This window comes from Cetorhinus maximus, chromosome 7, assembly GCF_964194155.1.
Source record: "Cetorhinus maximus chromosome 7, sCetMax3.hap1.1, whole genome shotgun sequence".
NCBI lineage: Eukaryota > Metazoa > Chordata > Chondrichthyes > Lamniformes > Cetorhinidae > Cetorhinus > Cetorhinus maximus.
Window position 1 is genome coordinate 9,279,638 of NC_135885.1, and position 27,912 is coordinate 9,307,549.

The 27,912-nt window shown below is 44.5% G+C and overlaps 2 protein-coding genes across 2 annotated transcripts in view; one reads left to right on the plus strand and one right to left on the minus strand.

Moving 5' to 3' along the window:
* LOC144683077 (steryl-sulfatase-like) overlaps positions 1 to 2,645 on the minus strand; it is a 50,868-nt gene extending 48,223 nt beyond the window's left edge. The window contains exons 1-2 of the mRNA XM_078546105.1: positions 2,632 to 2,645; positions 1,677 to 1,798 (exon numbers count right to left, since the gene is read on the minus strand). Of these exons, the coding sequence (XP_078402231.1) occupies positions 1,677 to 1,798; positions 2,632 to 2,645 (136 nt within the window). The remainder of the gene's footprint in view (positions 1 to 1,676; positions 1,799 to 2,631) is intronic.
* A 10,423-nt stretch (positions 2,646 to 13,068) lies between these two features.
* pudp (pseudouridine 5'-phosphatase) overlaps positions 13,069 to 27,912 on the plus strand; it is a 31,016-nt gene continuing 16,172 nt past the window's right edge. Inside the window, exons 1-3 of the mRNA XM_078545057.1 lie at positions 13,069 to 13,176; positions 19,665 to 19,883; positions 20,671 to 20,900. Coding sequence (XP_078401183.1) covers positions 13,104 to 13,176; positions 19,665 to 19,883; positions 20,671 to 20,900 — 522 coding nt within the window. The 5' untranslated portion in view covers positions 13,069 to 13,103. The remainder of the gene's footprint in view (positions 13,177 to 19,664; positions 19,884 to 20,670; positions 20,901 to 27,912) is intronic.

Genomic DNA, 27,912 nt, shown 5'->3' on the forward strand with positions numbered 1-27,912 from the left:
GGGGGAGGAGAGGAGGAGGGAAGGAAGGGGAGAAGTGGGGGGAGGAGGAGAGAAGTGGTGGGGGGAAAGAAGAAAGAGTTGGGGGTAGAGATTGCTATTTGGGGAACTCCTGGAAGAATGCAGGTATGGATATTAGACTTGACTGTTAATGATTGCAAACAGTCTTTTGCCAGCCAGATGATACAAAACATCCTTGGGTTTGATTTTGATCCAAGCATCTGACTTCATCATTGCCTCACATTGATCTGTCGGATGCACAAAACAAAAATCACAAAAGCTGCACACGGAGCAAATTCCTGGACCCATTAAACATGCTGTGCTCCAAGGTATCATCGGCAATCAAACTGGGCAAGGGTCACAAAACACATCTGACTGAATGGCGGAGCAGGCTTAACAGACCAAATGGCCCACTCCTTTTCCTATGTGCGTAATGGTTGGTGAGAAAATTTGTAGCAGCAAATGACCCAAACGCAAGTCCTGCAGTACCATCAGCCCAGAGTTTGCTTCGTGTAGCGTCTATACTGATGACAAGCGTGCTAGGGAGCAACTGCATAGTATATATAACCAGCACAATTACCAATCATAATTTTCATCCAAGTAGCATCTTTAATATAGAAAAGCATCCCAAGGTACTTTAGGGAGACTGAAGCAGAGAAAAATAAGGTGGGACTTTCCAGCCCCACCAGTGACGGACATTGTCGCGGGCAGGACTGGAAAATTTGGAGAGCAGCCGAAAGCCAATTGACTTTTGGCCGCTCTCCAAATTTACCCGCCCCACCCCCGACAATACCTGCCATTGGCGAGACTGGAAAATCCCATTGACACCTGGCCAAGTAATGAGGTATGTGGGGGGCTGTGTGGGAGGTGACTAAAAGTTTGGTCAAAGAGGTGAGCTTTAGGCAGTCTTTAAAGGGGGAGATGGAAGCGGAGAGGCAGGAGGGTTTAGGGAGACAATTCCAGAGCTTAGCACTTAGAAAGTTTAAGGTATATCCACCAATGGTGCAGAAAAGGGAGGGAGAGGATGCAGGAGAAGCCAATGCCAGAGGAATTGAGGGTTCTGTGGCGGAGACGTGCGGGGTGGGGGGGTGCAGGTGAGTTGTAGGGCTAGAGAAGGCTCGATGACAATGTTTGAAATGCAGGTACCTTTAAGAGTAAACCAGGACATGCTTTAGAGTGAATTGAGAGCAGGTGATGCTCACTGAATCCAGTAGCATCTCAGTCCTGCAGGTAGTAAATTATTCGTAGAGATTTAAAACATTTCCCGTGTCCGTTTTTTCTCTCTTTGAATTTAATCATTCTTTCTCTCCCTTAGTTCTCTTTCTATTGCTGATTTGACTCCAATTTCTCTTCCCATCTTCCTTTCTCAATCTTTAAATCTCCTTTATTAAAGAGATAGGCTGTTGGTACTAAGATAAAAGCAAAATACTGCGAATGCTGGACAGAGTTCCTGCTCCCGCTACCCTCGCCGTGCTGTTCTCAGCTCTCACTTCCAGCAAGTTATAGTGCAAATTATTTTCGAGCTGAAGGGGGGTGGGGGGAGGAAAAAAGTCTAACTATGGGCATATGCCACAAATATGCCTCACTCCTGCAAGATTTGGGCCAATGCTGCAATCACAGTGCATTCCATGATTGTGTGATTCCTTTGTTTATACTGCTTTAGTTGCAAATGCACCTACCTGACCTGATTGGATACCTGCCCGTCAGAAGAGCAGCTCTGCTTGGGGTGCATAATGTAGCTGCGGCTATATGCTGAGTCAGCATTACTCCATCTTTTGCCAGACTGTCTATATGGGGTGTCCTGGAACAGGAAACAATATATGTGGAGAAGAAAAGTTTACAAAAAAAGTACAAAGATGAGAAAAAAACCCACCAACAAAATTCAGTTTAATGGCAGGGAGTGTTATGTATTTATGCTGCTTACACACAAAAAAATAACTTTGTAGACTTGTATGATGCCATGTCATGGGAGGTTGCAATGAAATCTAGTAAAACAGTAGCAATGCAATGTTTGTTTTATATATATATATATCATTGCAATAATGCAACACCATTGTGCATTATACTGTCACATCCCTATTTTGGTACAAATGACACTTACTTTGGAAATGTTTTTCCTTCCCCTTCTTTATCTGAACGATTGGCTACAATTTGGAATTACACAATTTAAGTGAAAGCCGTCCTGCATCAAAGGTTTGTGTTTGTGAATCGGAGGCTAGAGAAAATGACCAGATCGCTCTGTACTTTTTTCTTCTTCATTTGGCCAAATTATAAACGTCCTCAATGTACCATTTGAGTTTTTGATCCAGTTCTCTACATCCCTGCGTTCAGTCTTCGTTTACTGTCTCTATGGTTACCCACTTCTCCCTGCCTACACTATCCCTCTGTCTTGAACTACTGAAGCTCTTAAATGGCCAATTTTTAGTTTTTCAGCTTTTACTGCGCAGGCTGGTCTTGGGCTAGGGGAGGGGGAACCTCCTTTGAAGGTCCCCTGTGCCCACTGGAGGCACCCTCTCCCACAAGGTGGTACATCCCTTCTCCCTTAATATCTCTCCCCACCCATTCCCCACCCTCCCACCCCAGCCCCCTCGCTAGGGCCTGCCAGCCAGGCCCCCAACGATGCCCTGGACTTACCTGAAGTCCGGCATCCATAAGCTCCTCTTCTTCCGTGACTGCCTGTAATTCCAGCAGTGGCCACTGCTCAAACCTGGCACTGCTGGGACTACAGAGCTGCTGGCCAATCGGATTTAAGGTAGGATTTCCTCCCCAGATGGGGGCAGAAGTCTCAACCTTAGGCAATTAATGTCCCGTGGAGCACAAATGGCTGCGGGACAGCTGGGTTTGGCGGGAATGAATTCCCATCGACCCTTCAGGTGGTGGGGCAGGAAACCCCACTATCTGAAAAATCCTGCCCAGAGTGGCCTATGGCTCCCTGAATACTCAGATTCTCTGCTCCAGAGACTCCACTTCCCCTACACCCATGGAAATTCATAATCACTTCACGTTGTACTCAACATACATCAGGTAGGTTCCTTGTACTGCCATCCCTATCTGCCTATCTTGAAAACGTTGATAATTCTAGCTTGAATTCCCATTAGTTCAAAACTCATTGCTTTCAAACCGTAGTCACTCAGGAGAAATATTAATTCGAGAAAAATAACTGTCCCACTGCACCTCAAGACTAAAGTTACTCTAAGGTCGATTCCCTTCGAGATTAAATTCCACTGTGTTGTGGCCCTTCATTTGCTTGAAACTGAGCTCTTGCTCTTCAGCTCAAATTTATAGGGTTGACGAAAAAAAAATGAGCCAATCACAGAAGCTCACATCTGTTTTGTAACCAGTTAAACAGCTATTTATAAACAGGCTCAAATGGACTTACAATTAAGGAAACAAGTTAACAAGTTTAAACAGATCCAACTAATAACAGACATACTTGAAAATAAACAAACTGGAAATTTCAGTCCTTGCATTTCAATTGCTCTGGCCAAGGCACTTTCAAACTCTTGTCACAAGCAGCTCGAGACTCTAGACATGTTTTACGTTGGTCACTTGTGGATTTAGCAAACATGCGCACACCTTGGGCTTCCTAATGACATCCTGCCAGGCTAGGGGAACAGAGTTTGCACACCATACCAAGTGACCCAAAACTCCACATTTGCGGAGTTTTCTGTAGCTCGGTTTGGAGACTCTTGCTATTGTGATATGTTTCCGTGAATTTCAGACAATCCGTGAAGCCATTTATGCATAGTTCAGAAGGCTTGGACTTCCGACTAACCCAAGGCCAAGAAAAAGAGAGCTGGACATGGTTCATGGTAGGCCAGGGACAACGTCACATTACTGAGCACCTGTCTTTAGTATAAGCCATCATTTAATTGTGATTTCCTGCACTAATTTTGATCACCCAGAGGGTGTTCAGAGACGAATTTTCCAGGCTTTCATCTCTCCCTCATTACATGGCTCCTGCTGGGTAGGAAGTGTCTGAATCCAAGGCATCACAATTGTATGGGCCAGGATAGATAGACCAGTTGACCTTTTGCCATCTGACATTTTCGTGGGTTTGCCAAAAGCGGATGGAAGCATGTCCTGTAGGACAACTTAAAATAAAACATTTTTCAATGACACAAAAACAAAAATGATGTCAGATTGCTGTGTTCCTCCAATTCTGGTCTCTTGCTCATCATTGATTTTCATAGAGTTATTAACAGACCAGGAGGACATTCAGACCATCGAGTCAATGCCAGCTCTCTGTCAGTGCAATTCCTCTGTAGCCTGGCAAGTTTATTTCCTTCAAGTGCCCATCCAATTTCCTTTTGAAATCATTGGTCTACTCCACTTCCACAGTAAGTTGCAAGTCATTGCTACTCACTGCATGAAAAAATTCTTCCTCACAATCTCATTCAACTCTTGCTGAAAATCTCTGTCTCCTCGACCTAGTGTCATCATTTTTAAAAATTCATTTATGGGTTGTGGACTTCGCTGGTTAGAATGGTTTCCTTCTGGTGCTGTAAAAGTCTATGAGTCTGAGAAACTGAACTGGGCTAGCCATATAATTACTGTGGCTACAAGAGCAGATCAGAAGCTAGGAATCCTGCGGTGAGTAACTCATCTCCTGTCTCCCCAAAGTCTGTCCATCATCTGCAAGGCACAAGTCAGGAGAGTGATCCTTGCCTGGATGAGTGCAGCTCCAACAACACTTAAAAAACTTGACACTGTCCAGGACAAAGCAGCCCATTTAATTGGCACCACATCCACAAACATTCACTCCCTCCACCACCGACAAACAGCGGCTGCAGTGTGTACCATCTACAAGGTGCACTGCAGAAACTCACCAAGGCTCCTTAGGCAGCACTTTTCAAACCCACGACTGCTACCATCTAGGAGGGCAAGGATAGTAGACACATGGGAACACCACCATCTGGAAGTTCCTCTCCAAGCCACTCACCATCCAGACGTGGAAATATATCGCCGTTCCTTCACTGTCGCTGGGTCAAAATCCTGGAACTCCCTCCCTAACAGTACTGTGGGTGTACCTACACCACATGGACTGCAGCAGTTGAAGAAGGCAGCTCACCACCACCTTCTCAAGGGCAATTAGGGATGGGCAATAAATGCTGGCCCAGCCAGCGAAGCCCACATTCCATGAATGAATAAAATAAAATAAATTTGAAGATCCATCCAGGATATCATCCCTCCTCACTGCTATAATTGATTCCTTGATCAATATTGCAACACCCCTTCTCTTCTATCCTCCCCCTCTATTTCGTCTGAATACCCTATAACTAGGAATGCTGACCTGCCAATCCTGCCCTTCTTTTAGCTAAGTCTCGATTATAGCTATGATATCATACTCCCACATGCCTATCTGTGCCCTCAGCTCATCTGCCTTATTCCTCAGGCTCCTTGCATTAAAATATATTCCATTTAGTCTTGCTAAACTCTTTCTTTCTTATCTAGCCTATGTTTCATCCAGCTTCACCTGTTTTACCCCCCTCCCGGTGGCAGAGTGGTATTGTCGCTAGACTGGTATTCTAGTGACCCAGGGTAATGCCAGGGGACCCGGGTTTGAATACCACCACGGTAGATAATAAAATTTGAACCCAATAAAAATCTGGAATTAAAAGTCTGATGAAAACCATGAAGCCATTGTTGATTGTTGTAAAAACCCATCTGGCTGGTTCACTAATGCCCTTTAGGGATGGAAATCTGCTGTCCTTACCTGGTCTGGCTTACATATGACTCTGACCCACAGCAATGTGGTTGACTCTTAAAATGCCCTCTGAACCAGGGCAATTAGGGATGGGAAATAAATGCTGGCCTAGCCAGTGACACCATGAATGAATATAAAAGAAACATTTCTGCTGGCTATCCTTAATTAACTCAAACCTCTTCAAAATGTTCTTCCCTGATTATTGTTTTTGAAACTTTGCCCACCGCTGATTTTAAACTAACTGGCCTGTAATTATTTGGATTGTCCTTAAACCATTTCTGCATTAAAGGTGTCACATTTGACACTCTCCAATCTTGTGGCACCTCCCCGTATTTAGGAAAGGTTAAAAGATTACGGCAAGCCCTTCTGCTATCTCCACTCCCACTTTCTTTAGCAACTGAGATGCAAGCAATCCAGACCAGGTAACTTATCCACTCTAGGCCTAGCCAGTACCTCCTGCCTCTCAATTTTCATCCCATCCATTACCTCTACCATCTCCACCTACCAATATTTTGTCAGCTCCCTCCTCCTCAGTAAATACCAATGCAAAGTACTCATTAAGCCTTGCCCTGTGCCTCTAAGCAGAGATCACCTGCCTTGATGCTGATAGGGCCCATTCCACCTCTTACTACCCACTTACTATTTACATGCCAGTTGAAAATTTTTGATTTCCCATTTATCTTGACTGCCATTCTATTCTCATTCTCTCTCTGCCAGGCTTATTTTCCTCTCCACTTCCTCTCTCAACCTACTGTATTGATCTGGTTCTCGCTTGAAGAATTCACCTGACATGTACCATTTACCCTATTTTTTTTGTTTCATCTTATTGTCTATCTTCCTCCTCATCAAAGGACCTCTGGTTCCCTACTTTTAACCCTTTTTGGAATATATCTAGCCTTTACCTGAAGCATCTCCTCCTCAAAGATCACCCACTATTCCATTACAGTTTTTTCTATCAATCTTTGGTTCCATTTTACCCTGGCTAGATCCCTTCTCATTCCATTGATTTTAGCCCTCTTCCAATTTAGATATTCCATTTTAGATTGTTCCTTGCTCTTCTGCATTACTAGCCTAAACTTTATGAGTCATCTTCCCACCAAGGCAGCAATGTCTTCAACTACCTAGGCCCCAACCTCTGGAATTCCCTCCCTAAGTCTCATCATCACTGTCTCTTTCTTTAAGACTCTCCTTAAAACCCACCTCTCCAAGACTATGTGGCTCATTGTTAAGTTCTGTTTGATCATCACTCATGTGAACCACCTTAGAGCATTTGCGTTAATGAAGTTGGCAAACATTTCTCCCTCTGCAGCCTTCGGTCTATAAAAAGATCAGTTGGAAAACCATGTTTCTGTTCGCAAAGGATAACAGTGTTAATGAGAGCTAAGCCAAAATGGTTTTGGTACTGTCTTCTACTCCTACATACAGTAGCAACGTTCCCTTTGTGTGCCATTCAAACATCAGAGTGCAATGTGGGATCCTGGGAGTAGCTGGCTGTATATGGAAAAAGATAACGTAATCCCAGTCACCAATGTGGCCATTACTGTTGAGTGGCAGTGGGTTGATGCTGCATGGAATTGAGATGTTAAACGGAGACCCATGACATCATTCAAAGAAGAGCAGGGGAGTCCTCCCAATTATCCTGACCAATATTCATCCCTTCATATTACTAAAACAGATTATATGGTCTTTAGTATATTGCTGTTTGTGGGACTTTGCTGTGCATAAATTCGTTGTCACATCTCCTATAATACAACTACACTTGGGAACAAACGTACTCCATTGGCTGTAAAGTGCTTTGGAAAGTGCTGAGGTCGTGAAAGGAGCTGTATAAATGCAAACTTTCTTTCCTGAGTGCAGGAGCCAAAAAAGCTATCTCCTTCTCTAATTCGAGTTATTGCTCATCTTCTCTAACCATTAATTAATTCCTAACCCCCGGATAATCATTTGTTGCACAAGTCCATTTGCTTAGCAGTGATTAACCACAAAAACACTCCCCAAGATCAGCGAGGAAAGAAGAATCCTGCCAGACCTGACAGTTCAAACACTGGCTATGTTTAGTAACACAGCGAGAGAGTCCTGCCAATATAGTAACTTCCTCCCACTGACAATATGCTGATAGCTGAAACTGATGCTTCAAGCAGCACTGATAGCGCAATTTAAATTTATCCACTCTCCCACAGCTTTTTGTGTAAGACTGTACGTTTTGTTTTGAAGTGCAATTGAAAAGAATTTGCGATAAGATGTGTGAACTCTTTTCTCTAAAAACTTTGTTGCATTGAATGCAAGTATTTCTCATTTCTGCTCTGCTGCTTGCCAATTTTGGATGCTCTTCTCCTGAAGGTGCCAGCTCCTGTGACACAGTAGCTCTACTAGTGCCAAAAGCCCTCCATCTACATAGCTCTACTTCACTGATTTATTTGCATGGCATGGCTGCTTTACTCATGAATGGACTGTCTATGCCTTTTTAAAAATTATTCATGGGATACGAGCTTTGCTGGCTGGGCCAGCATTAATTGCCCATCCCTAGTTGCCCTTGAGTAGGTGGTGGTGAGCTGCCAGGATTTTGACCCAGCGACAGTGAAGGAACGGCGATATATTTCCAAGTTAGGACGGTGAGTGACTTGGAAGGAACTTCTAGATGGTGGCATTCCCATCTATCTGCTGCCCTTGTCCTTCTAGATAGTAGTGGTCGTGGGTTTCGAAGATGCTGTCGAAGGAGCCTCGGTGAATTCCTGCAGTGCATCTTGCAGGTGGTACACACTGCTGCTACTGTGCTTCAGTGGTGGAGGGAGTGAATGTTTGTGGATGTGGTGCCAATCAAGCGGGCAGCTCTGTCCTGGATGGTGTTAAGCTTCTTGAGTGTTGTGGGAGCTGCATTCAGCCAGGCAAGTGAAGAGTATTCCATCACACTTATGACTTGTGCCTTGTAGATGGTGGACAGGCTTTGTGGAGTCAGGAGGGGAGTTACTCGTTGCATGATTCGTAGCCTCGGACCTGTTCTTGTAGCCTCCCTCAGGAGCACTGCACTTGAACACCTGGGTGGACACCTCCAAAGACCCTTTTACTAATCACTAATATACACCACAAAATGCCTAGGGGACCTAGTACTGCGTCCAGCGGAACCCCACTGGAAACAGCCTTCCAGTCGCAAAACCACCCGTCAACAATTACCTTTTGTTTCCTGTTACTGAGCCAATTTTATATCCAGCTTGCTACATTCCCCTGGGCTTTTTTTTTAAACCAATCTGCCACATGGGACCTTGTCAAAAGTCTTGCTAAAATCCATGTAGAGCACATCAACTACACTACCCTCATCAATGCTCCTTGTTACTTCCTCAAAAAATTCAATCAAGTTGTTCAGACATGATCTTTGCATAACAAATCCATACTGACTGTCCTTGAATAATCTGTGCCTTTCTAAGTGACAGTTTATCCTGTCTCTCAGAATTGATTCCAATAATTTGCCTACTACTGAGGTCAGACTGACTGGTGTGTAATTATTCGGTCTATCCCTCGCTTCCTTTTCAAACAAAGGTACAATGTTAGCAGACCTCCAATCCTCTGGCACCTCCCCTGTATCCAGTGAGGATTGGAAAGTGATGGTCAGACCCTCTGCAATTTCTTCCCTGGCTTCTTTTAACAGCCTGGAGTACATTTCATCCAGCCCTGGTTATTTATCCACTTTCAAAGATGCTAAACCACTTAATACTTCTGCTCTGCCTGTGTTTATCACAGCCAATACTTCACACTTCTCCTCCTTAACTACAGTGTCTGCACTGTTCCCCTCTTTTGTGAAGACAGGTGCAAAGTATTCATTAAGAAACGTACCCGCATCTTCTGCCTCCACACTTAGGTTAGCTTTTTGGTCTTTTATGAGTCCTACTCTTTCCTTATGTATTAATAAAACATCTTTGGGTTCTGCTTGCCAATATTCTTTCACGCCCTCTCTTTGCTTTCCTACTTTCCTTTTTGTTTCACACCTCCACTTTCTCTACTCCTCTTGGCTTTCTGTAGTATTGAGTTCTCAGTGTCTGACATAAGCTTTCCTTTTCTACCTGATCTTAACCTGCAAGTTCCTTGACAGCCAGGGTGCTCTAGGTTTGGCCATTGCACCCTTTTACTTTGTGGTACCATGTTTACTCTGAACCCCTTAAATCTCCCCTTTGACTGCCTCCCACTGCGCTGATACTGATTTACCCTCAAGCAGCTCTTTCCAGTCCACTTTTGCTAAATCACTTGGCTTACATCATAATATCTTCAGCTGTGGCTCAGCAAACAGTGCCCTTGGCTCCTGAGTCAGAAGGCCAAGGGTTCAAGCCTCACTTCAGGAACTTGAGCCCAAAATTCAGCCTGGTTTCATTGGAGTGCTGCAATGCTGGACATTTGTCTTATAGATGTATCATTGAACAGACATTTTTCCCCTCAGATGCGTTAAGTGATCCAATGGTGCTACTTGACAAAGCGGGGGAATTCAGCTCGGTGCCAATCCTTAATGCCTCAAGAAACAACTAGAAAAATGATTACCTGGTCATTATCACATTGCTGTTTGCGAAAGTTTGCTGTGGACAAATTAGTTGATGTGTACCCTATAGTACAACCATAACTTTACTTCAAAAAGTGCGTCACTTGTTCTAAAGCACTTTAATGGACAGAGTTTTGATCTACAAGTTAAAGGTTTGGAAGGCAGGCAGGAAAGTGGATTAAGGCCACAATCGGATCAGCCATGACCTATTGAAAGGCAGAGGATGCTCAAGAGACCAAATGGCCTACTTCTGCTCCTATTTCTTATGTTCTTAAATTGAAGAATGTCCAGAATTGACTGTCACTATAGAAATGAAAGACTTTCTTTGTGCTTTTAGTGCAGCATCTGGGCACGTTTAAGTTTAAGTTTTATTGAGTGCTCTCTGGACGTTTGGAGTCCTTCAGTTATAGATACTGAGAGATGTTTGGTCCATGTGTTCGCACACACATGCAGATCATCCTCTTCAGCCAGTGTGGTCAGAGTGGACTGTCATAGGGCAGCTACTGGAAACAGCCACTTGTTAAACGCAGCATTAAAGTACTGATATATGCATCACGAGCTTTTCACAACGCAAGGGTTTAAAGAAAAAGAAAAACACAGTACATTGAACATCAAACCTCAGCGTGGTGTTTCCATAACATCCCAGGTCTCCAATACCGAGGTCATCTGCCATAATTAGAACATAGTTGGACTGCTTATTTGCACTTTGCCCCAGATTTCCTATTGGCAAGTGGAGTAGAAAGAACACCAGCAAGATCTTCATGTTCCTAAAAATTAAAACTAAAGTCAGTGTGATTAAATATTAGTTGCATAACAGTAGCCTCTCTCCTATATATAATCATTTTGGCAGAGTAAACAGGAAGTCTTCCTTCTACAGAGCGGAGCCAAGTTCTTTGCAATTTCCGACCTCGGTTCCCAGCAAATTCTTCAATTCTGGCCAATTGTTATTACTAACCTTTCCACAATAGATGGAGGGGGTGTGAAATACAGCACCGACATCTCATTGTGCCCCTCATCAAGCTCAGTGTATGTGCACACTTTCCAGCAGGAGCTATTGGATAGCAATCAGCATCAGCGATCATGGCCGGTTTCCACAGCCAAGTTAGTGAGGTACATTGCATTGCACACATTGTTACTTCAGATAATTTAGCAAATATTGAAGGATTGAACATGGGGCCTTCTACTCTATCATTATACGTCACAATAAATGGCACAATTCCCAACTCGATATTGAGAGAGCCGAATCATTGCTTTCATATTGAAGTAATTCTTCACTCTACAAGCATCACAAATGCATGAATGTTTCTCTACTTTTGATCGAAGTGCATTTGAAAGAACGAATTAAGTTTTCTTACTCTGGATTTTTAATTTACATACCTGATGTTTACATTTAAGAGTGCCAGTGAACAGATTGAAAGAGATAATATACAACAAAAAAAGGTGAATTTCGCAATCATTAGATTTTCATCAGTTTAGCCTGTTGTGAACATTTGTGCAACCATTGAAGTTGGACAATTACAAAGTGGCCGGCATCAAAGAGTGACTCAATATTAAGTCATACTACATTTGTTGGAAACTCAAACCAGTGCCAAGTGGCCTCCTGCACTACTCACAGTTCTACTGGGGTCAACAGTCACCAGAACTAGTTTTGCACAGAGAATCATAGAAGTAGGAAGGAACTTTTCCCCTTGGTGGAGGGATCAATAACCAGGGGGCATAGATTTAAGGTAAGGGGCAGGAGGTTTAGAGGGCATGTGAGGAAGAATTTTTTCACCCAGAGGCTGGTGGGAATCTGGAACTTACTGCCTGAAAGGGTGGTAGAGGCAGAAACGCTCATAATATTTAAGAAGCATTTGGATGTGCACTTGCGATGCCATTGCATACAAGGCTATGGGCCCAGTGCTGGAAAATGGGATTAGAATAGTTAGGTACTTGTTTGACTGGCGCAGACTCGATGGGTTGAAGGGCTTTTTTCTGTGCTATAGACCTCCACGACTCTATTACGGAGCAGAAGGAGGCTTTTTGGCCCATCATGGCTGCACCAGAATCGTTTTACCCGCCTTACTTAACACAAAAGTGGCAGTGTTACTGACTGGCTTACCACATTGGGCATCCCTCAGATAAATCCTTTGAGGCTTGATCTCGACGATTCATCTCGAACGATAATCATCTGAGAATTACACGCTTGGGAGAGGATGGTGTTGGGCAAAAAGCCTCTGAAATATTGTTATTTACGTGTCCTGGGCAGAAAACTGGACAGGCATTAACCAACTGGTTTGCAAAAAAAAGGTTTCCTGCACTTAGCAGGAGCAATGGCAGCTCTTGCTCCGAGCTCGCTCACCTGGGGAATGTGCAGCTTGCTTCACCTGTTGGGGTTTCCACGCCCATGGGCCACGGCCCCGCCCCTTGCCCCTCTAGCCCCGCCCCCTGCCCCTCTAGCCCCGCCCCGTCCCGTCCATTTTCCCCCGTCCATTTTCCCCCCTCCCCATCACTAAAACCGCCAACCGGTGGCCGACTGAAACCAGACCCTGGGAAACAAAAAAAATGAAGGAAATCCGACCGGAAAAGAAACGTTTGTTTCGTTAGTTGCGTGGGGGCGCTGGGAAATTACTAACTCCAGTTAGCACAACGCATGAAGGAAAAACGCTCATTTTATGAGTTAGGGTTACGAAATTACGTTAGATAGTACATAAACCGAGATATAGCTTCCTACCCTTTTTAATCACGACGGATGAAATTATTAATTCTCGGAGTGGATTTTCGGCACTAATGGAATAATAATTGAAGGAGAGGAAAGTTGTCCGCAGCTCTCACTGCCCGTGGATACTAACTCCGGGAAGCTGATAGTCGGTCCTCCTTTTCCCCGCTCACCTGGAAATGGCGGCGAGCTGCTCCGAGACCTTCAAGCCGGTCACTCATGTCATCTTTGACATGGACGGCCTTCTCCTCGGTCAGTATCCGTGCCGCTTCAGCCCCGCTCCCTGTCTTCAGAGCTTTAGGATGTTAGCGGCGTTTGTTTACCTCACCAAACGGCCCCCAATCCCCCAGGATGTCACCGCTTCTCCCCATCTTCCCTCCCCACCCCTCCTCCATGCCCTTTCCTCCAACTGTCAATCAATTCCACTGGACGTGCCCCCTTTCCCCTGTCAAACAATTCCACTGGACACGCCCCCTTTCCCCTGTCAATCAATTCCACTGGACACGCCCCCTTTCCCCTGTCAATCAATTCCACTGGATACGCCCCCTTTCTCCTGTCAATCAATTCCACTGGACACGCCCACTTTCCCCGTCAATCAATTCCACTGGATACGCCCCCTTTCCCTTGTCGACCAGTTCTGCTGGACACGCCCCCAATCTAGCTGTCAATCAATCCCCCCTGAACCTAACCCCAGCGCTCAATCAATTCCATCAATTCGCCCCCAGCTGTCAATCAATTCCACTGGACCCCCCCCCCCCCCAAACCAACTCCACACTGCCCACACAAGTGACTCCCGGTATAAACCATCACCTCCTTTCTCCAGCTGCCCCTTCCCTGTAGCACCAGCTTTCACTCAGAATCTTCCCTATTCCACCCCCCACTAAACTCCCAACCCCAAACTTCACTCCCAGATATCTGTCCCACATCACATGAAACCCGACTTCACCCCACTAACTGTCACCTACCCTGTCTGTTCCTCAGAACCAACCCTCCTCCACCAACAATGTCTGCCCCTCCCCACTAAACATCACCTCTGACAGCTGCTCCCCCTCCACCATCTGCCTCCTCCTCCCCCACTCACCATCACTCCCAAACTCCCTCCACCCACCCAGAACAAACGCCACTCTGAACCTTACCCCTCCTCACTGATTGTCAGTCAGAACCTCTTCTTCACCCAACGACTGTCGCTCTGAATTGCTGTTCCCCCCCCCATTAATTGTCAATCTCAACCGCAACTCCCCCGCCAACCATCACTCAGAACAACCCTCTTCCCCCCTACCATCACTCTTAAGCTGAACCGGCAGTCACTTCCAAGCTGCCCATCCCACCCACCATTGGAGCGGGCAGGAAAGTTAAGTTTCGTTTTTTATTCTTCCATGGGATGTGGGCATTGCTGGCTAGACCAGCATGAAGTGCCCTTGAGAAGGCGGTGGTGAACCTCCACCTTAAAGGGACCACTTGTTAGGCCACAACCAACAAGATTTTAAAATTCAGTAATCTGAATATGGGTCCGAGAGTGCTACCCAAGACCTAGTTCAATCACTGTGACTGTTACCTGGGAAAAAAAAACGTGTGCACACAATTTTCCCGCTTGCTTTCTTTGCAGCCGCATAAACCAGACTGAATCCAACCCTTTTTTCCTGCACACAATAGCTTTTCTATGTTTGAAACAAAAACAAAAATAGCTGGGAAAACTCAGCAGGTCTGACAGCATCTGTGGAGGGGAAGACAGAGCTAACGTTTCGAGTCCGTATGACTCTTCATCAGAACTAAAGAAAAATAGAATTGAGGTGAAATATAAGCTGTTAGAGGGGGGTGGGACAGATGGAGCTGGATAGAGGACCAGTGATAGGTGGAGGCAAAGAGATTGCCAAAGATGTCACAGACAAAAGGACAAAGGGGTGTTGACGGTGGTGATATTAGCTAAGGAATGTGCTAATGGTGACATTAAGGATGAAAAGCAGGACGAGCAAGTGACAGATAGCCCTAGTGGGGGTGGGGTAGGGGGAAGGGATTGAAATAGGCTAAAAGGTGGAGATAAAACAATGGATGGAAATAAATTTTAAAATAATAATAGAAATAGATGGGAAAAGAAAAATATATTTTAAAAATATATAAATTATTAGAAAAGGGGGGATCGGAAAGGGGGTGGGGATGGAGGAGAGAGTTCATGATCTGGAGTTGTTGAGCTCAATGTTAAGTCCGGAAGGCTGTAAAGCGCCTAATCGGAAGATGAGGTGCTGTTCCTCCAGTTTGTGTTGAGCTTCACTGGAACATTGGACCATGGATGTCCAATCCCTCTACACCTCCATCCCTCACCGGGATGGTCTGAGGGCTCTCCGCTTCTTCTGCGAACAGAGGCCCGAACAATCCCCATCCACCACCACTCCTCCATCCGGCTGAACTTGTTCTCTCACTGAACAATTTCTCCTTAAACTCGTCGCACTTCCTTCAGATAAAAGGTGTGGCTATGGGTACCCGCATGGGCCCCAGTTATGCCTGTCTCTTTATGGGGTATGTGGAACATTCCTTGTTCCAGTCCTACTCAGGCCCCCTCCCACAACTCTTTCTCCGGTACATTGATGACTACTTCGGTGCTGCTTCATGCTCTTGTCTGGGCCTGGAAAAATTTATTAATTTTGCTTCCAATTTCCACCCCTCCATCATTTTCACATGGTCCATCACTGACACTTCCCTTCCCTTCCGTGACCTCTCTGTCTCAATTTCTGGTGATAGACTGTCCACCAATATCCATTACAAGCCTACCGACTCCCACAGCTACCTCGACTACAGCTCCTCACACCCTGCTTCCTGTTAGGATTCCATCTCATTCTCTCAGTTCCTTCACCTCCGTCGCATCTGTTCTGATGATGCCACTTTCCAAAACAGTTCTTCTGACATGTCTTCCTTCTTCCTTAACCGAGGTTTTCCACCCACGGTGATTGACAGGGCCCTCAACCGTGTCCGGCCATCTCCCACACATCCGCCCTCACACTTTCTTCTCCCTCCCAGAACCATGATAGGGTCCCCCTATTCCTCACTTATCACCCCACCAGCCTCCGCATTCAAAGGATCATCCTCCGCCATTTCCGCCAACTCCAGCATGATGCCACCACCAAACACATCTTCCCTTCACCCCTCTTGTCGGCATTCCGTAGGAACCGATCCCTTCGGGACACCCTGGTCCACTCCTCCATCAGCCCCTACAACTCAACCCCCTCCCACGGCACCTTCCCATGCAACCGCAGAAGGTGCAATACCTGCCCCTTTACTTCCCCTCTCCTCACCGGCCAAGGGCCCAAACACTCCTTTCAAGTGAAGCAGCACTTCACTTGCACTTCCCTCAATTTAGTCTACTGCATTGGCTGCTCCCAATGCGGTCTGCTCTACATTGGAGAGACCAAACTCAGACTGGGTGACTGCTTTGCGGAACACCTTCGGTCTGTCCGCAAGCATGACCCAAACCTCCCCGTCGCTTGCCATTTCAACACAGCACCCTGCTCTCATGCCCACATGTCCATCCTTGGCCTGCTGCAATGTTCCAGTGAAGCTCAACACAAACTGGAGGAACAGCACCTCATCTTCCGATTAGGCACTTTCCAGCCTTCCGGACTTAACATTGAGTTCAACAACTTCAGATCATGAACTGTCTCCTCCATCCCCACCCACTTTTGATCCCCCTTTTTTCTAATAATTTCTGTATTTTTAAAATATATTTTTCTGTTCCCACCTATTTCTATTATTATTTTAAAATTTATTTCCATCCATTGTTTTATCTCCACCTTTTAGCCTATTTCGATCCCTTCCCCCCACCCCACCCCCACTAGGGCTATCTGTACCTTGCTTGTCCTGCTTTCTACCCTTAATGTCACCATTAGCACATTCCTTAGCTAATATCACCACTGTCAACACCCCTTTGTCCTTTTGTCTGTGACATCTTCTTTGGCAATCTCTTCTTTGCCTCCACCTATCACTAGCCCTCTATCCAGCTCCACCTGCCCCACCCCCCTCTAACTGCTTATATTTCACCTCGTTTCTATTTTTCTTTAGTTCTGACGAAGAGTCATACGGACTCGAAACGTTAACTCTGTCTTCCTCTCCACAGATGCTGTCAGACCTGCTGAGTTTTTCCCAGCTATTTTTGTTTTTGTTTCAGATTTCCAGCATCTGCAGTATTTTGCTTTTTTCTATGTTTGATTTGGGTAGTAAAAAAAAATGTGTTGGGAAATGCTGCCAGAACACCTGAAAGGATTTCCTGTTTGGAAAGGGGAGAGTGGGCAGGGAAACTAAGCAATATCACTCAGATATGCTGGAGTAGTAATGCTTTCCTGTACTGACTATGCCAGAAATCAGCTGTGCCCAAAACCAAAACTTAAATCTTTTACGGCAAGTGAGCACCTTGCTGCTGACTTGAAAACTCTGATCAAAAAAAGTAAACTCTTAATTTCAGTCTGTCCAAAGATCCTGGTTTCCAACATGGTGCTTATTGTGTATATAAAAAAAAAATCGATGTGTTTAGCACTTTATTGCACCCCTCAAACGTTAAAGAACTTTTCTTAAATTGAATTATTTTACAGCTGCTAGAGAGTAAGATCCCACAAGCAACAATGAGAGGACTGACTACTTAGTGTGGCCTTTATTGCAAGGGTACTTGAGTATAAGAATAAAGAAGCCTTGCCACAATATTACAGGGCTTTGCTGAGATCACACCTTGAGTATTGTATGCACTTTGCCCTCCATACTGAAGGAAGGATATATTTGCTTTGGAGCAACGGTTCACTAGATTGGTCTCTGGGGTGAGAGGGTTGTCCTATGATGAGAGGCTGAGTAAATTAGGTCTATACTTTCTGGAGTTTAGAAGAATGGGAGGTAATCTCATTGAGACGTACAAGATTCTGAAGGGGCTTGGCAAGGTAGACACTGAGAAGTTGTTTCCCCTGGCTGGGGAATCTAGAACATGGGATCACAGTCTCAGGACAAGGGGGCAATCACTTAGGATGGAAATGAGGGTCAGGATCCTTTGGAATTCTCTACCCGAAAATGTTGTGGATGCCTCATCATTGAGCATATTCAAGACCGAGATCGATTGATTTTTAATTCGGAAAATTGAGTGATAGGCGGAGCGGGCAGGAAAGTGGAGTTTTTAAAAAAATTCATTCATGGGATGCGGTTGTTGCTGGCTGGGCCAGCATTTATTGTTCATCCCTGCTTGCGCTTGAGAAGGTGGTGGTGAGCTGCCTTCTTGAACCGCTGCAGTCCCTGTGGTGTAGGTGCACACGCAGTGCTATTAGGGAGGGAGTTCCAAGATTTTGACCCAGCGACAATAAAGGAACGGCCGATATATTTCCAAGTCAGGATGGTGCGTGACTTGGAGGGGCACTTGCAGGTGGTGTTCCCATGTGTCTGCTGCCCTTGTCTTTCTGGGCGGTAGAAGGTTTTGAGATGTAGCACACTGAAAGAGCCTTGCTGAGTTGTTGAGGTAGAAGATCAGCCATGGTTGTATTGGATGGTGGAGCAGGGTCGAGGGGCCGAACGACCTAGTCCTATTTCTTACGTTTTTTGTGTGTTGGTTGAGGAGAAATCATTGCCGCAGTGCTTCTGACAATGCAGCACATCTTCAGTGGTACACTGGAGTACCAGCTTTGAAAAACTTTGCACGTAGCATGCAATGGTATCCACTGCGTTTCACTTCAGTGTGCTACATTTTGTGTCAAATGCATGGAATCAAATGCATGGAAAAGCAAAGAAAGGAAGGCAGAATGTTTTACCTTTCCAGTGAAGCTAGGGATGTCAATTAGCTGGTAATCGAGAGAAAAAAACTGTTGTCTAGTTGACCCATGAAGTACCCAAGTAGAAATTCACCACTGGCCTCTGGATGTGCTAATTGATAGCACTTGGACAATGTATCTTTAAACGGTGTCAACCAGTTCATGTACCTTAGCAGCAGAATATTACATTCTGCATTTTGCTCCTGTCCTTAAAATCGTTGTATCTGCTGACTTACAGTGAGCAATGACTTGAGAGATTTGCTGATGCAGTAGTGTCTGCTGTTGCTCAGTTGGCTCTAAGCTCTTGTCTCTAAGTCACAAAGTTCTGGGTTCAAATTGCACTCCTTGAACTTGAGCACAAAAACCAAGGCTGACACTCCAGGGTAGCACTGAGGGAGTGCCGCACCGTTGGAGTTGCCGTCTTTCAGGCGAGAGTTTAAACAGGTCCTGTCTGCCCCCTCAGTTGAACATAAAAGATTCTGTGACACTATTGCAGCAAAGAGCAGGATAGTTATTCCCTGTGTCCTGGCCAATATTTATCCCCCAGTCAATATCCATAAAACAGATAATCTGGTCATTATCACATCGCAGTTTGTGGGATCTTGCTGTGTGTAAACTGGCTGCTGTGTTTTCTCCATTTTCTAGTACTTCATTGGCTTAAAGCTCTTTGAGACATCCCATGATCGAGAAAAACACTGTATAAACGCAAGACTTTGTTCGTTTCTTTCATTTTTTTCTTTCTTTCCTTCCTTCTTTTCTTGTAATGGCTGCGCCCTAAACAATCCCTTGCCTTTAGATCATTTGCAGAGCTGAGAACGGATTGGGGGAGGCAAAACTAACTTCTGCTCCTTTTCTTACCTATTCATTAAATTGTGTGTTAAAGTAATACGTTCTGATGGGAAATGAGGCAGCGGCGGAATGTTTTTGCATGCGGTGCCACTTATTTGTCTGATTCTTGCATTTCTACCACAGATACGGAAAAACTGTACACTGTTGTGTTTGATGAAATCTGTGGCCGTTACAATAAGAAGTTTACGTGGGAATTGAAGTCCATAATTATGGGAATGCAGTCCTTGACCGCTGCCAAAATTATTTGCGACAAACTGGAACTCCCGCTCACTCCAGAGGAATTTGTCAAGGAGTGTATTGTTTTACAGCAGAGCCTGTTTGTTTCCGCTGCTCTGATGCCAGGTAACTGTCGGTCATCCACAGGTTTAGCCATTAGAAGAGTGAGAAGCTACCTCAATCTTTTACCTGGTTCAGGCAATCAGCAGTTAGTGCAGTAGAGACCAAGTTAAAAAAAAAGCTTTGGGGTATATGGCGCCATTGACATCCTCAGGACACCCCCATTCAGGAGTAAAATCAAAAAACATTGTGTCACACAAAGAGTGGTGGAAATCTGGATTTCTGCCTTGCTGCTCCCCAGGTCAATTGATATTTTCAAGATAAAGATCGAAAGATAGAAGGGATTCCAGGGATATGGCTTGAGGGGCTGAATGGCGACCCCTGTTCCCATGTTCATGGCCAGTAAATGCTTTGAGTACAGTCATTGTTGCTCTGTAGGAAAACCGTGATAGCCAAACAGCAAAGAGATAATGACCAGGCAACGTGTCTCATCATGTAACTGGGGATTAGATATTGGCCATGGCAGCAGGGAGAAACTACCGGTATGCACTGACTCCACTGATTCCTCCCTGGACAGTGGTACAGTTGAGCTCAGTGTTCTGGATTAAGAAGGGGAACATCAATCAGCAGCCCAGTTACTGGTCACCATTAATGAATCATATTGGGAATGCATGAGGAAGGAATTTATTAATGCTGTGATTCGCCTCTCTTCCTCGCACCATCCCCTGTCCTCCCAGCAGCCTGCTAACCTGCTGATGCTTACTGGCTTTTTACGCACATGTAAATGGCTGCTTGTGTTGATTGGATTGATAGAAAATGTTAATTGTTGCTCCTTTGCTTGATTTCTCCACAGGCGTGGAGAGGATAGTCTGCCACCTCCTCAAACACAACGTGCCAATCGCAGTAGGTACCAGCTCGTCAAAGCAAATGTTTGACCTAAAGACAACCAAGCACAAGAAGTTTTTCAGCTTATTCCACCACATTGTGTGTGGCGATGACCCAGATGTGAAGAAAAGCAAGCCCGCACCTGACAGCTTCCTGGTCTGTGCTAAGAGATTTGATCCTATGCCACCCGTTGAAAAGGTTAGGCAAATTTAAAAAAAAACTTTCCTTTTCCAATTTTTGTTCTGCCTTTCCTGAATATGCTGATTCATATCAAAGTGTGGTTCCACAGCTGCTTTTAGTAAGTTACCCATTTGTGAGACTGGTAATGTCAGCTGCTTATCTTCCCATTCGATACAAAGTTTACCAAATGAAGTATGTGATAATTCAAAGGGAGCTAGGTAAGGTGGATCAAGAGACAGATCAAGTTCTACATGGGCCATGATATAAAGTTGGAGAAACAAGAATGCAGGTTATATAGTAAATAACAATATTATCGATCTCCTGGTGGGGGTCAGCAGAGTCCACCTCTCCCAGTGGCGCAGCTGAGGCTTCAGAGCTGCTGGCCCTCTGATTGGGCCGGGGGCATCAGGACCCTGCCCGCCATCCTTCATTGTGAAATCACTGAGCCTTTCAGTCTGCCAGTAAATGCAGACTTGGGACCATCTTAGGATCTCTCTGGACCTTTTGAACTTTTCTGTTCGATGTCAGGTGCACTATAAAATTCAACCCAATATGTTTGAGGCAGCAGAACAGGAAGAGAAAACTGGACCCCAGGGCATTGATGACTGGGTTGTCAAAACCATCAGTTCATTGTTCGCAGGTGGTATAGAAAGGAAATCTTATCAACACATTTAGAAAAGCATAGTATGATCAGACAAAGTCAACATGGTTTTACAAAAGGGAAGTTGTGTTTGATAAATTTATTAGAGTTTTTTGAGGATGTAACTAATAGGGTAGATAAAGGGGAACCAGGATATGTAGTATACCTAGATTTCCAAAAGGCATTTGATAAGGTGCCACATGAAAGGTTAATAAGCAAGATAAGGGCTCATGGAGTTGTGGGTGATATATTAGCATGGATAGAGGATTGGTTAACCAATAGAAAGAAGAGAATGGGCATAACCGGGGCTTTTTCAATTTGGCAAGCAAGCCTCAGCTATTTACAATCTATTTTAATGACTTAGACAAAGAGACTGAGAGTAATGTACCTTAAGTTTGTTGATGATACAAAGCTAGGTGGAAAAGTAAGTTGTAAGGAGGACAGAGAGGCTGCAAAGAGATATAGACAGAGTAAGTGAGTAGGCAACAAGATGGCAGATGGAGTATAATATGGGGAAGTGTGAGGTTATTCACTTGGTTGAATAGAAAAGCAAAATACTTTTTTAAAAGGTGTGAAACTTTTAAATAATGATGTTCAGAGAGACTTGGGTGTGCTCATACATGGAATTCAGAAAGTTAGCATGCAGATACAGCAAGCAATTAGGAAGGCAAATGGCATGTTGGCCTTTATTGCAAACGGATTGGAGTACAGGAATAAAGAAGTCTTTCTACAATTGTGCAGGGTTTGGTGAGACCACATCTGGAATATTGTGTGTACTTTTGGCCTCCATATTTAAGGAAGGGTATACTTGCATTGGAGACAGTGCAGCAAAGGTTCACTAGATTGGCCCCTTGGAATGCGAGGGTTATCCTATGATGAGAGTCTGAGTAAATTGGGCTTATATCCCCTGGAGTTTAGGTGACCTCATTGAAACATAGAAGATTCCGAAGGGGCTTGACAGGGTAGACACTGAGAGGCTGTTTCCCTTGGTGGGGAATCTAAAACACAGGGGCACAGTCTCAGGATAAGGAGCCAATCATTTGAGATTGGGATGAGGGGAAATTTCTTCACTCAAAGGGTTGTCAATGTTTGGAATTCTCTACCCGAGGACTGTGGATCGCTAATTATATTTCAGTCTGGCATAGACAAATTTTTGACCTTCCAGGGAATCGAAGGATATGGGAAGGGGGCGGGGAAAGTGAGGTTGAAACCCAAGATCAGCAATGATTATATTGAATGGCAGAGCAGGCTTCATGAGCCGCATAGTCTACTCCTTCCAGCTCCCTTGTCTTCAAATAAAATGCTGGGATGATATTAAGCGAGGAATGTGACTTGCATTTCTATAGCAGTTTTCATGACCAGTGGACATCTCAAAACACATTACAGGGCTACAGTTCCATCCTCAGGCCATCTTCTGGAGGGGGTTCCCTCTCTACAATGTTGGCCTGGCTGTGGCCATGAATCATTATAAATAATTAACAATTGCCCTCAGGAGACGTTTCCAACCTGAGTTGCCCTCATGTTCTTCAGCTTGCCACAGCAGCTCCAACCTCTCCTGCGCTGTAGGCTCTACCATTGGCCCAGCTGGATGTGTGTCCCACTGCCTTTAAATGGACAATGCTCCTGGAGGCGGCCTCTTAATTAGCTGCCTGCTATAAGATTGTGCAGGTGGGCGGTGAGGCATCACCATTGGGGTCGGGACCTACTTTTGGCCCTAACCTCTGAAAATTTTTAAAAGCAGTAAGATTATGCTCATTTAGTTTTGTTTTATTCTTTCATGGGATGTGGGCGTCGCTGGCTAGGCCAGAATTTCTTGCTCATCCCTAATTGCCCTTGAGAAGGTGATGGTGAGCTGCCTTCTTGAACCGCTGCGGTCCATGTGGTGTAACAGTGCTGTTAGGGAGGAAGTTCCAGGATTTTGACCCAGCGACAGTGAAGGAAGTGCCCAGTCTTGCCCTTTTTTTCAGTCAGGCCTCCATAAGATCATAAGAAGTAGGAGCAGGATTGGGCCATTCAGCCCAACAGGCCTGCTCCACCATTCAATAAGATCATGGCTTATCTGACCATGGTCTTAACACCACTTTCTTGTCTGCCCCCATAACCCTCATTTCCCTTGCCATTCAAAACTCTGTCTAGCTCAGCCTTGATTATATTCAATGACTCAGCCTCCAGTGGTCTCTGTGGAAGAGAATTCCAAAGACTAATGACCCCCTGAGAGAAGAAATTCCTCCTCGTCTCTATCTTAAATGGGAGACCCCTTATCTTTAGTATTCCAATGTGGCTATCTGCGCATGCAGCTCATGAATCTTAATTATCGCGCTTCGTATGTTTACGTACATGCATTGTAAACCTAATTTAGACTTTATTACATTCCCTATTAGTCTGATCCTATCTAATACCTTATTATTTCTTCTTCTAGTTCTTTACATCTCTCCCAATTCTTCTTGTACCTTGTTTCTCCTTTCTAATGCTGCATCCTAGTGACATTCCCCTGCCAATTTAAAACCTCTACAATAGCACTAGCAAATCTCTGAGAGACCATTGGTCCTAGCTTTGTACAGGTGCAACCCATCGAGTCTGTACAGGTCCCGCCTCCTCCAGAATCGGTCTCAATGTCCCAGGAATGTAAAGTTCCCTAAAATCTGCCTGCTGGACCGCTTCCTTCTTTCTGCCAATATGGGCCACGACTGTTGGCTGTTCATCTTCCAACTCCCTCAGAGTGCTCCGCAGCTGCTCTTTGACATATTTGACACTGACGTGGGCGGCAGCATAACATCTTGGATCCACATCTGCAGCTACAGAAATACCTGTCTGTTCCCCTAACTATCGAAACCTCTTATCATTATTACTTTCCCAATCTTCCTCCTACCCCCTGCACAGCTGAGCTACCCATGGTACCATGGATTTGGTTCTGGCTGCACACCCCAGAGGAGCCATTGTTCTCACCAGTATGCAGAACAGAATATCTGTTAGAGTGAAATGCACTCGGGTCTCCTGCACTACCTGCCCGGTCATTCTTGAATGGCTGGTGGTCACCCATTCCTTCTCTGCATTCATTCTCATAACCTGTGACTAGTTGCACTCAGCGACTAGCTGCTGCCTCCGTGATTGCTTACTAGGCCATGTGTCTGCTTTTTGAAAAAAACTTTCCAATTAGTCCACCCCCTCCCTGCTCTTTGCCCATAGCCCTGAATTTTTAAAAACGTAATTCTGCCACCTTTTCAATCAGTGCATTCCAGATCATAACAACATATTGTGTAGTGCTTGCTCTTGTTGTCTCTAGCTCTTTTGCTAATTATGTTAAATCTGTGTCTTCTGATTACTGACCCTTCTGCTACTGAGAACATTTTCTCCTTAGTTACTCTATCAAAACCCACATTTATTTTGAATGCCTCTATTAAATCTCCCCTTAACCTTCCCTGCTTTAAGGAGAACAAACCCCATTTCTCCAGTCTTTCCACATAATTCGAGTATTTAATCCCCTGCACTGCTCCATCGTCATTCAGGATGTTCATGGAGTCTCTTCATCCTGTTTTTAATTGTCCACCACCATTTATGACTGGGCCTGGCAGGATTGCAGAACTTTGATCTGATCCATTGGTTGTGAGATCGCTTAGCTCTGTTTATAGCATGCTGCTTTTGCTGTTTACCATGTTTGTAGTCCCGCGTTGTAACTTCATTCGATTGGTACTTCATTTTTTAAGTATGCCTAGTGCTGCTCCTGGCATGCTTTGGGAGATATGCTGGGCCATGAGGTTGCGCATTGTGGTTGAATATAATTCTGCTGCTGCTGATGGCCCACAGCCCCTAATGGATATGCAGCTTTAAGCTTCTCTGAAGAAGCTCTGAAGAAGGGTCATACGGACTCAAAACGTTAAATATGTTTCTCTCTCCACAGATGCTGCTAGACCTGCTGAGTTTTTCCAACATTTTCTGTTTTTGTTTAAGCTTCTCGATCTGTTCTGAGTTTGTCCCATTTATCACAGTGGTGCCATACAATACGATGGAGGGTATCCTCAGTGTGAAGACAGAACTTTGTCTTTGCAAGGACTGTGCAGTGATCAGTCCTATCAATACTGTCGTGGACAGATGCATTTGGGGCAGGTAAATTGGTGATGGTGAGGTCAAGTAGGCTTTCCCCTCATGTTGGTTCTCTCACTACCTGTTGCAGGCTCAAAATCACTAGTCCAGGTCCCTGGATTATTGGTCCAGTAATGTAACCACAATGCTACCATAACCGTATCTACCAGTAAAGGGGGTGAGCTTTGTACCAGTATAGCTTTTGCTGTTTTGCACTTATTTTTTAATGTCAAATTTTCCTATTTTAAGAGCTATATTAAATTTAACTTGAAAAGTAAAATAAAACTTTGAACTGTAATTTGCAGAGGACATCATTCGCAAAAGGTGGCTAAATGCCTTGCTCTTGGGTGGAACATCACCTGTCATCATTAACCTCTCAGACTGATGGTATTATGACCACAGTGCACAGCTTCTTTAAGCAGACGACAGTTTAACAGATGAGTGGAAACAATTCTCATAAGTTCCAGATCATTCTAGTAAAGACAGCTGATTGATCATTGATTTGATCTGCAGATTCAAATGTCCGTTAGAACTGTCAAAGAATGTCTTTACTGTCTTGCTATGCTGAAGACCAATCTTTGTAGCCAATAATTACGAGTCGAGCCTCAGTCCCTTTAGTTTTCTCTAAATTCTGACAGAGAGCAGGTAGATTCTTGCTGAACAATGCAGGATGCAAAATGCATACTAAGTTTTACCTTGACAAGGCAATCTCTTTACACATGCTGATAAACATCATTGAATCTTCGGCAGAGTTGCAAAGAGCAACACAGAGCATTTTGAATAGAAAATCTACCTTTGCTTCTTGAGACCTCAGTCTCTTGCACCCTTTTAAAATCCTCAACCTTGTTTTCAAATCAATTCATATCTTATCTCTGTAATCTCCAGCCCCATAAATACTCCGAGATAGCTGGGTTCCTTCAATTCTGGCCTCTTAAGCATCCCCGATTTTAATTGCTCCAACATTGGCAGCCATGCCTTCAGCTACCTAGGCCCTAAATTCCGGAATTCCTTCCCTAAACCTTTCCACCTCTTTACCTCCTTTTAAGACGCTCCTTAGAATCTATTTCAACGACCAACATTTTGGGGCCCTGCCCTGTTACCTGGTTATGTTGCTCAATATTAAATTTTGTTTGGAGGCAAATTTAATGTCTTACTATGCTAAATAAATATAGTCTTACTATATAAATAAAACTTGCCATTGTTGTACCCAAAGAAATAATAATAATAATGAAGGGAGATAACCTAAGTAAATTTCCTCTGGCAACTATGTGTTAGTAACCTCATAAACATTGAGAGGAGGATTTCTACTGGCAATTATTTCTTGAAATATGCGGTCTAAAAGGACAGGTTTAACATTTTGCTGAAAATAGATAACAGAGGAAATCCATTTCCCCTCGATCAGTTGCAATTGGAAACATAGAAAACTGCACTTAAGGCGGCTTTGCAGAGGCACAAGATAAACGAATGCTGAGTCAGGGAAGGAGAGAGATGACAAAAACTTTGTCAAAGTGGTGACCTTTAAGGAGGGTTTTAAAGGAGGAGATAAAATGATGAGAAAGAAAGGTTAAGGGAGGGTATTCAAAATTGATGATGCACTTTCTTTGAGTATAATCTTGAGAACTGGATGAGAAAATATTAAAACCTAGTGCGAGAAACACAATTTAAAGAGCATATTTTGCAGGTCTATGATTAAACCTTAGCTTAGGTGTTACTGCAGAAGAATTCTCAAATTCAGGTCCACATCCAATGCAGGTACATTGAAATTAACTTGAAATCTGATGGGCCTAAAGTTGCAGCTGTTAGAAAATACAAAGCTATAGTCATAAAATAACTAATACTGGGAGCGATCTAGTCAGATAAAACTCTCATTCTAAGCTCTCCCAGTACATTATTGGGTAAAGACTATGCCCCAGTGTAGTGCTAAGCCACACAGGCTGGTGTGGCCTAAGAAAGAAGAGATTGATACAAAGGACGCAGTTTTAAAGGAAAGGTTGCCTTCCTCTGAATGTCCTGCATCGGGACTCATTGGGATGATTATTTTAACTTGCCCCCTACCAGTTTACTTCAGGCAGGGGGAGATAAAGTCACAGCCAGAGAGTCTATGGGAACAGGTGTTCAACAACTTGGCTGCTAAATGCACCTAATGTAAAATTGAGTCTGGACCATCCCAGGTTCATTCAGCCTCGAAATATGCATCCCAACTAGAGATCACAAGAAATAGGAGAAGGGGTATGCCATTCAGCCCCTCAAGCCTCCTCTGTCATTCGATAAGATCATGGCTGATCCCAAACCACTTAAGTCGTCTCAACT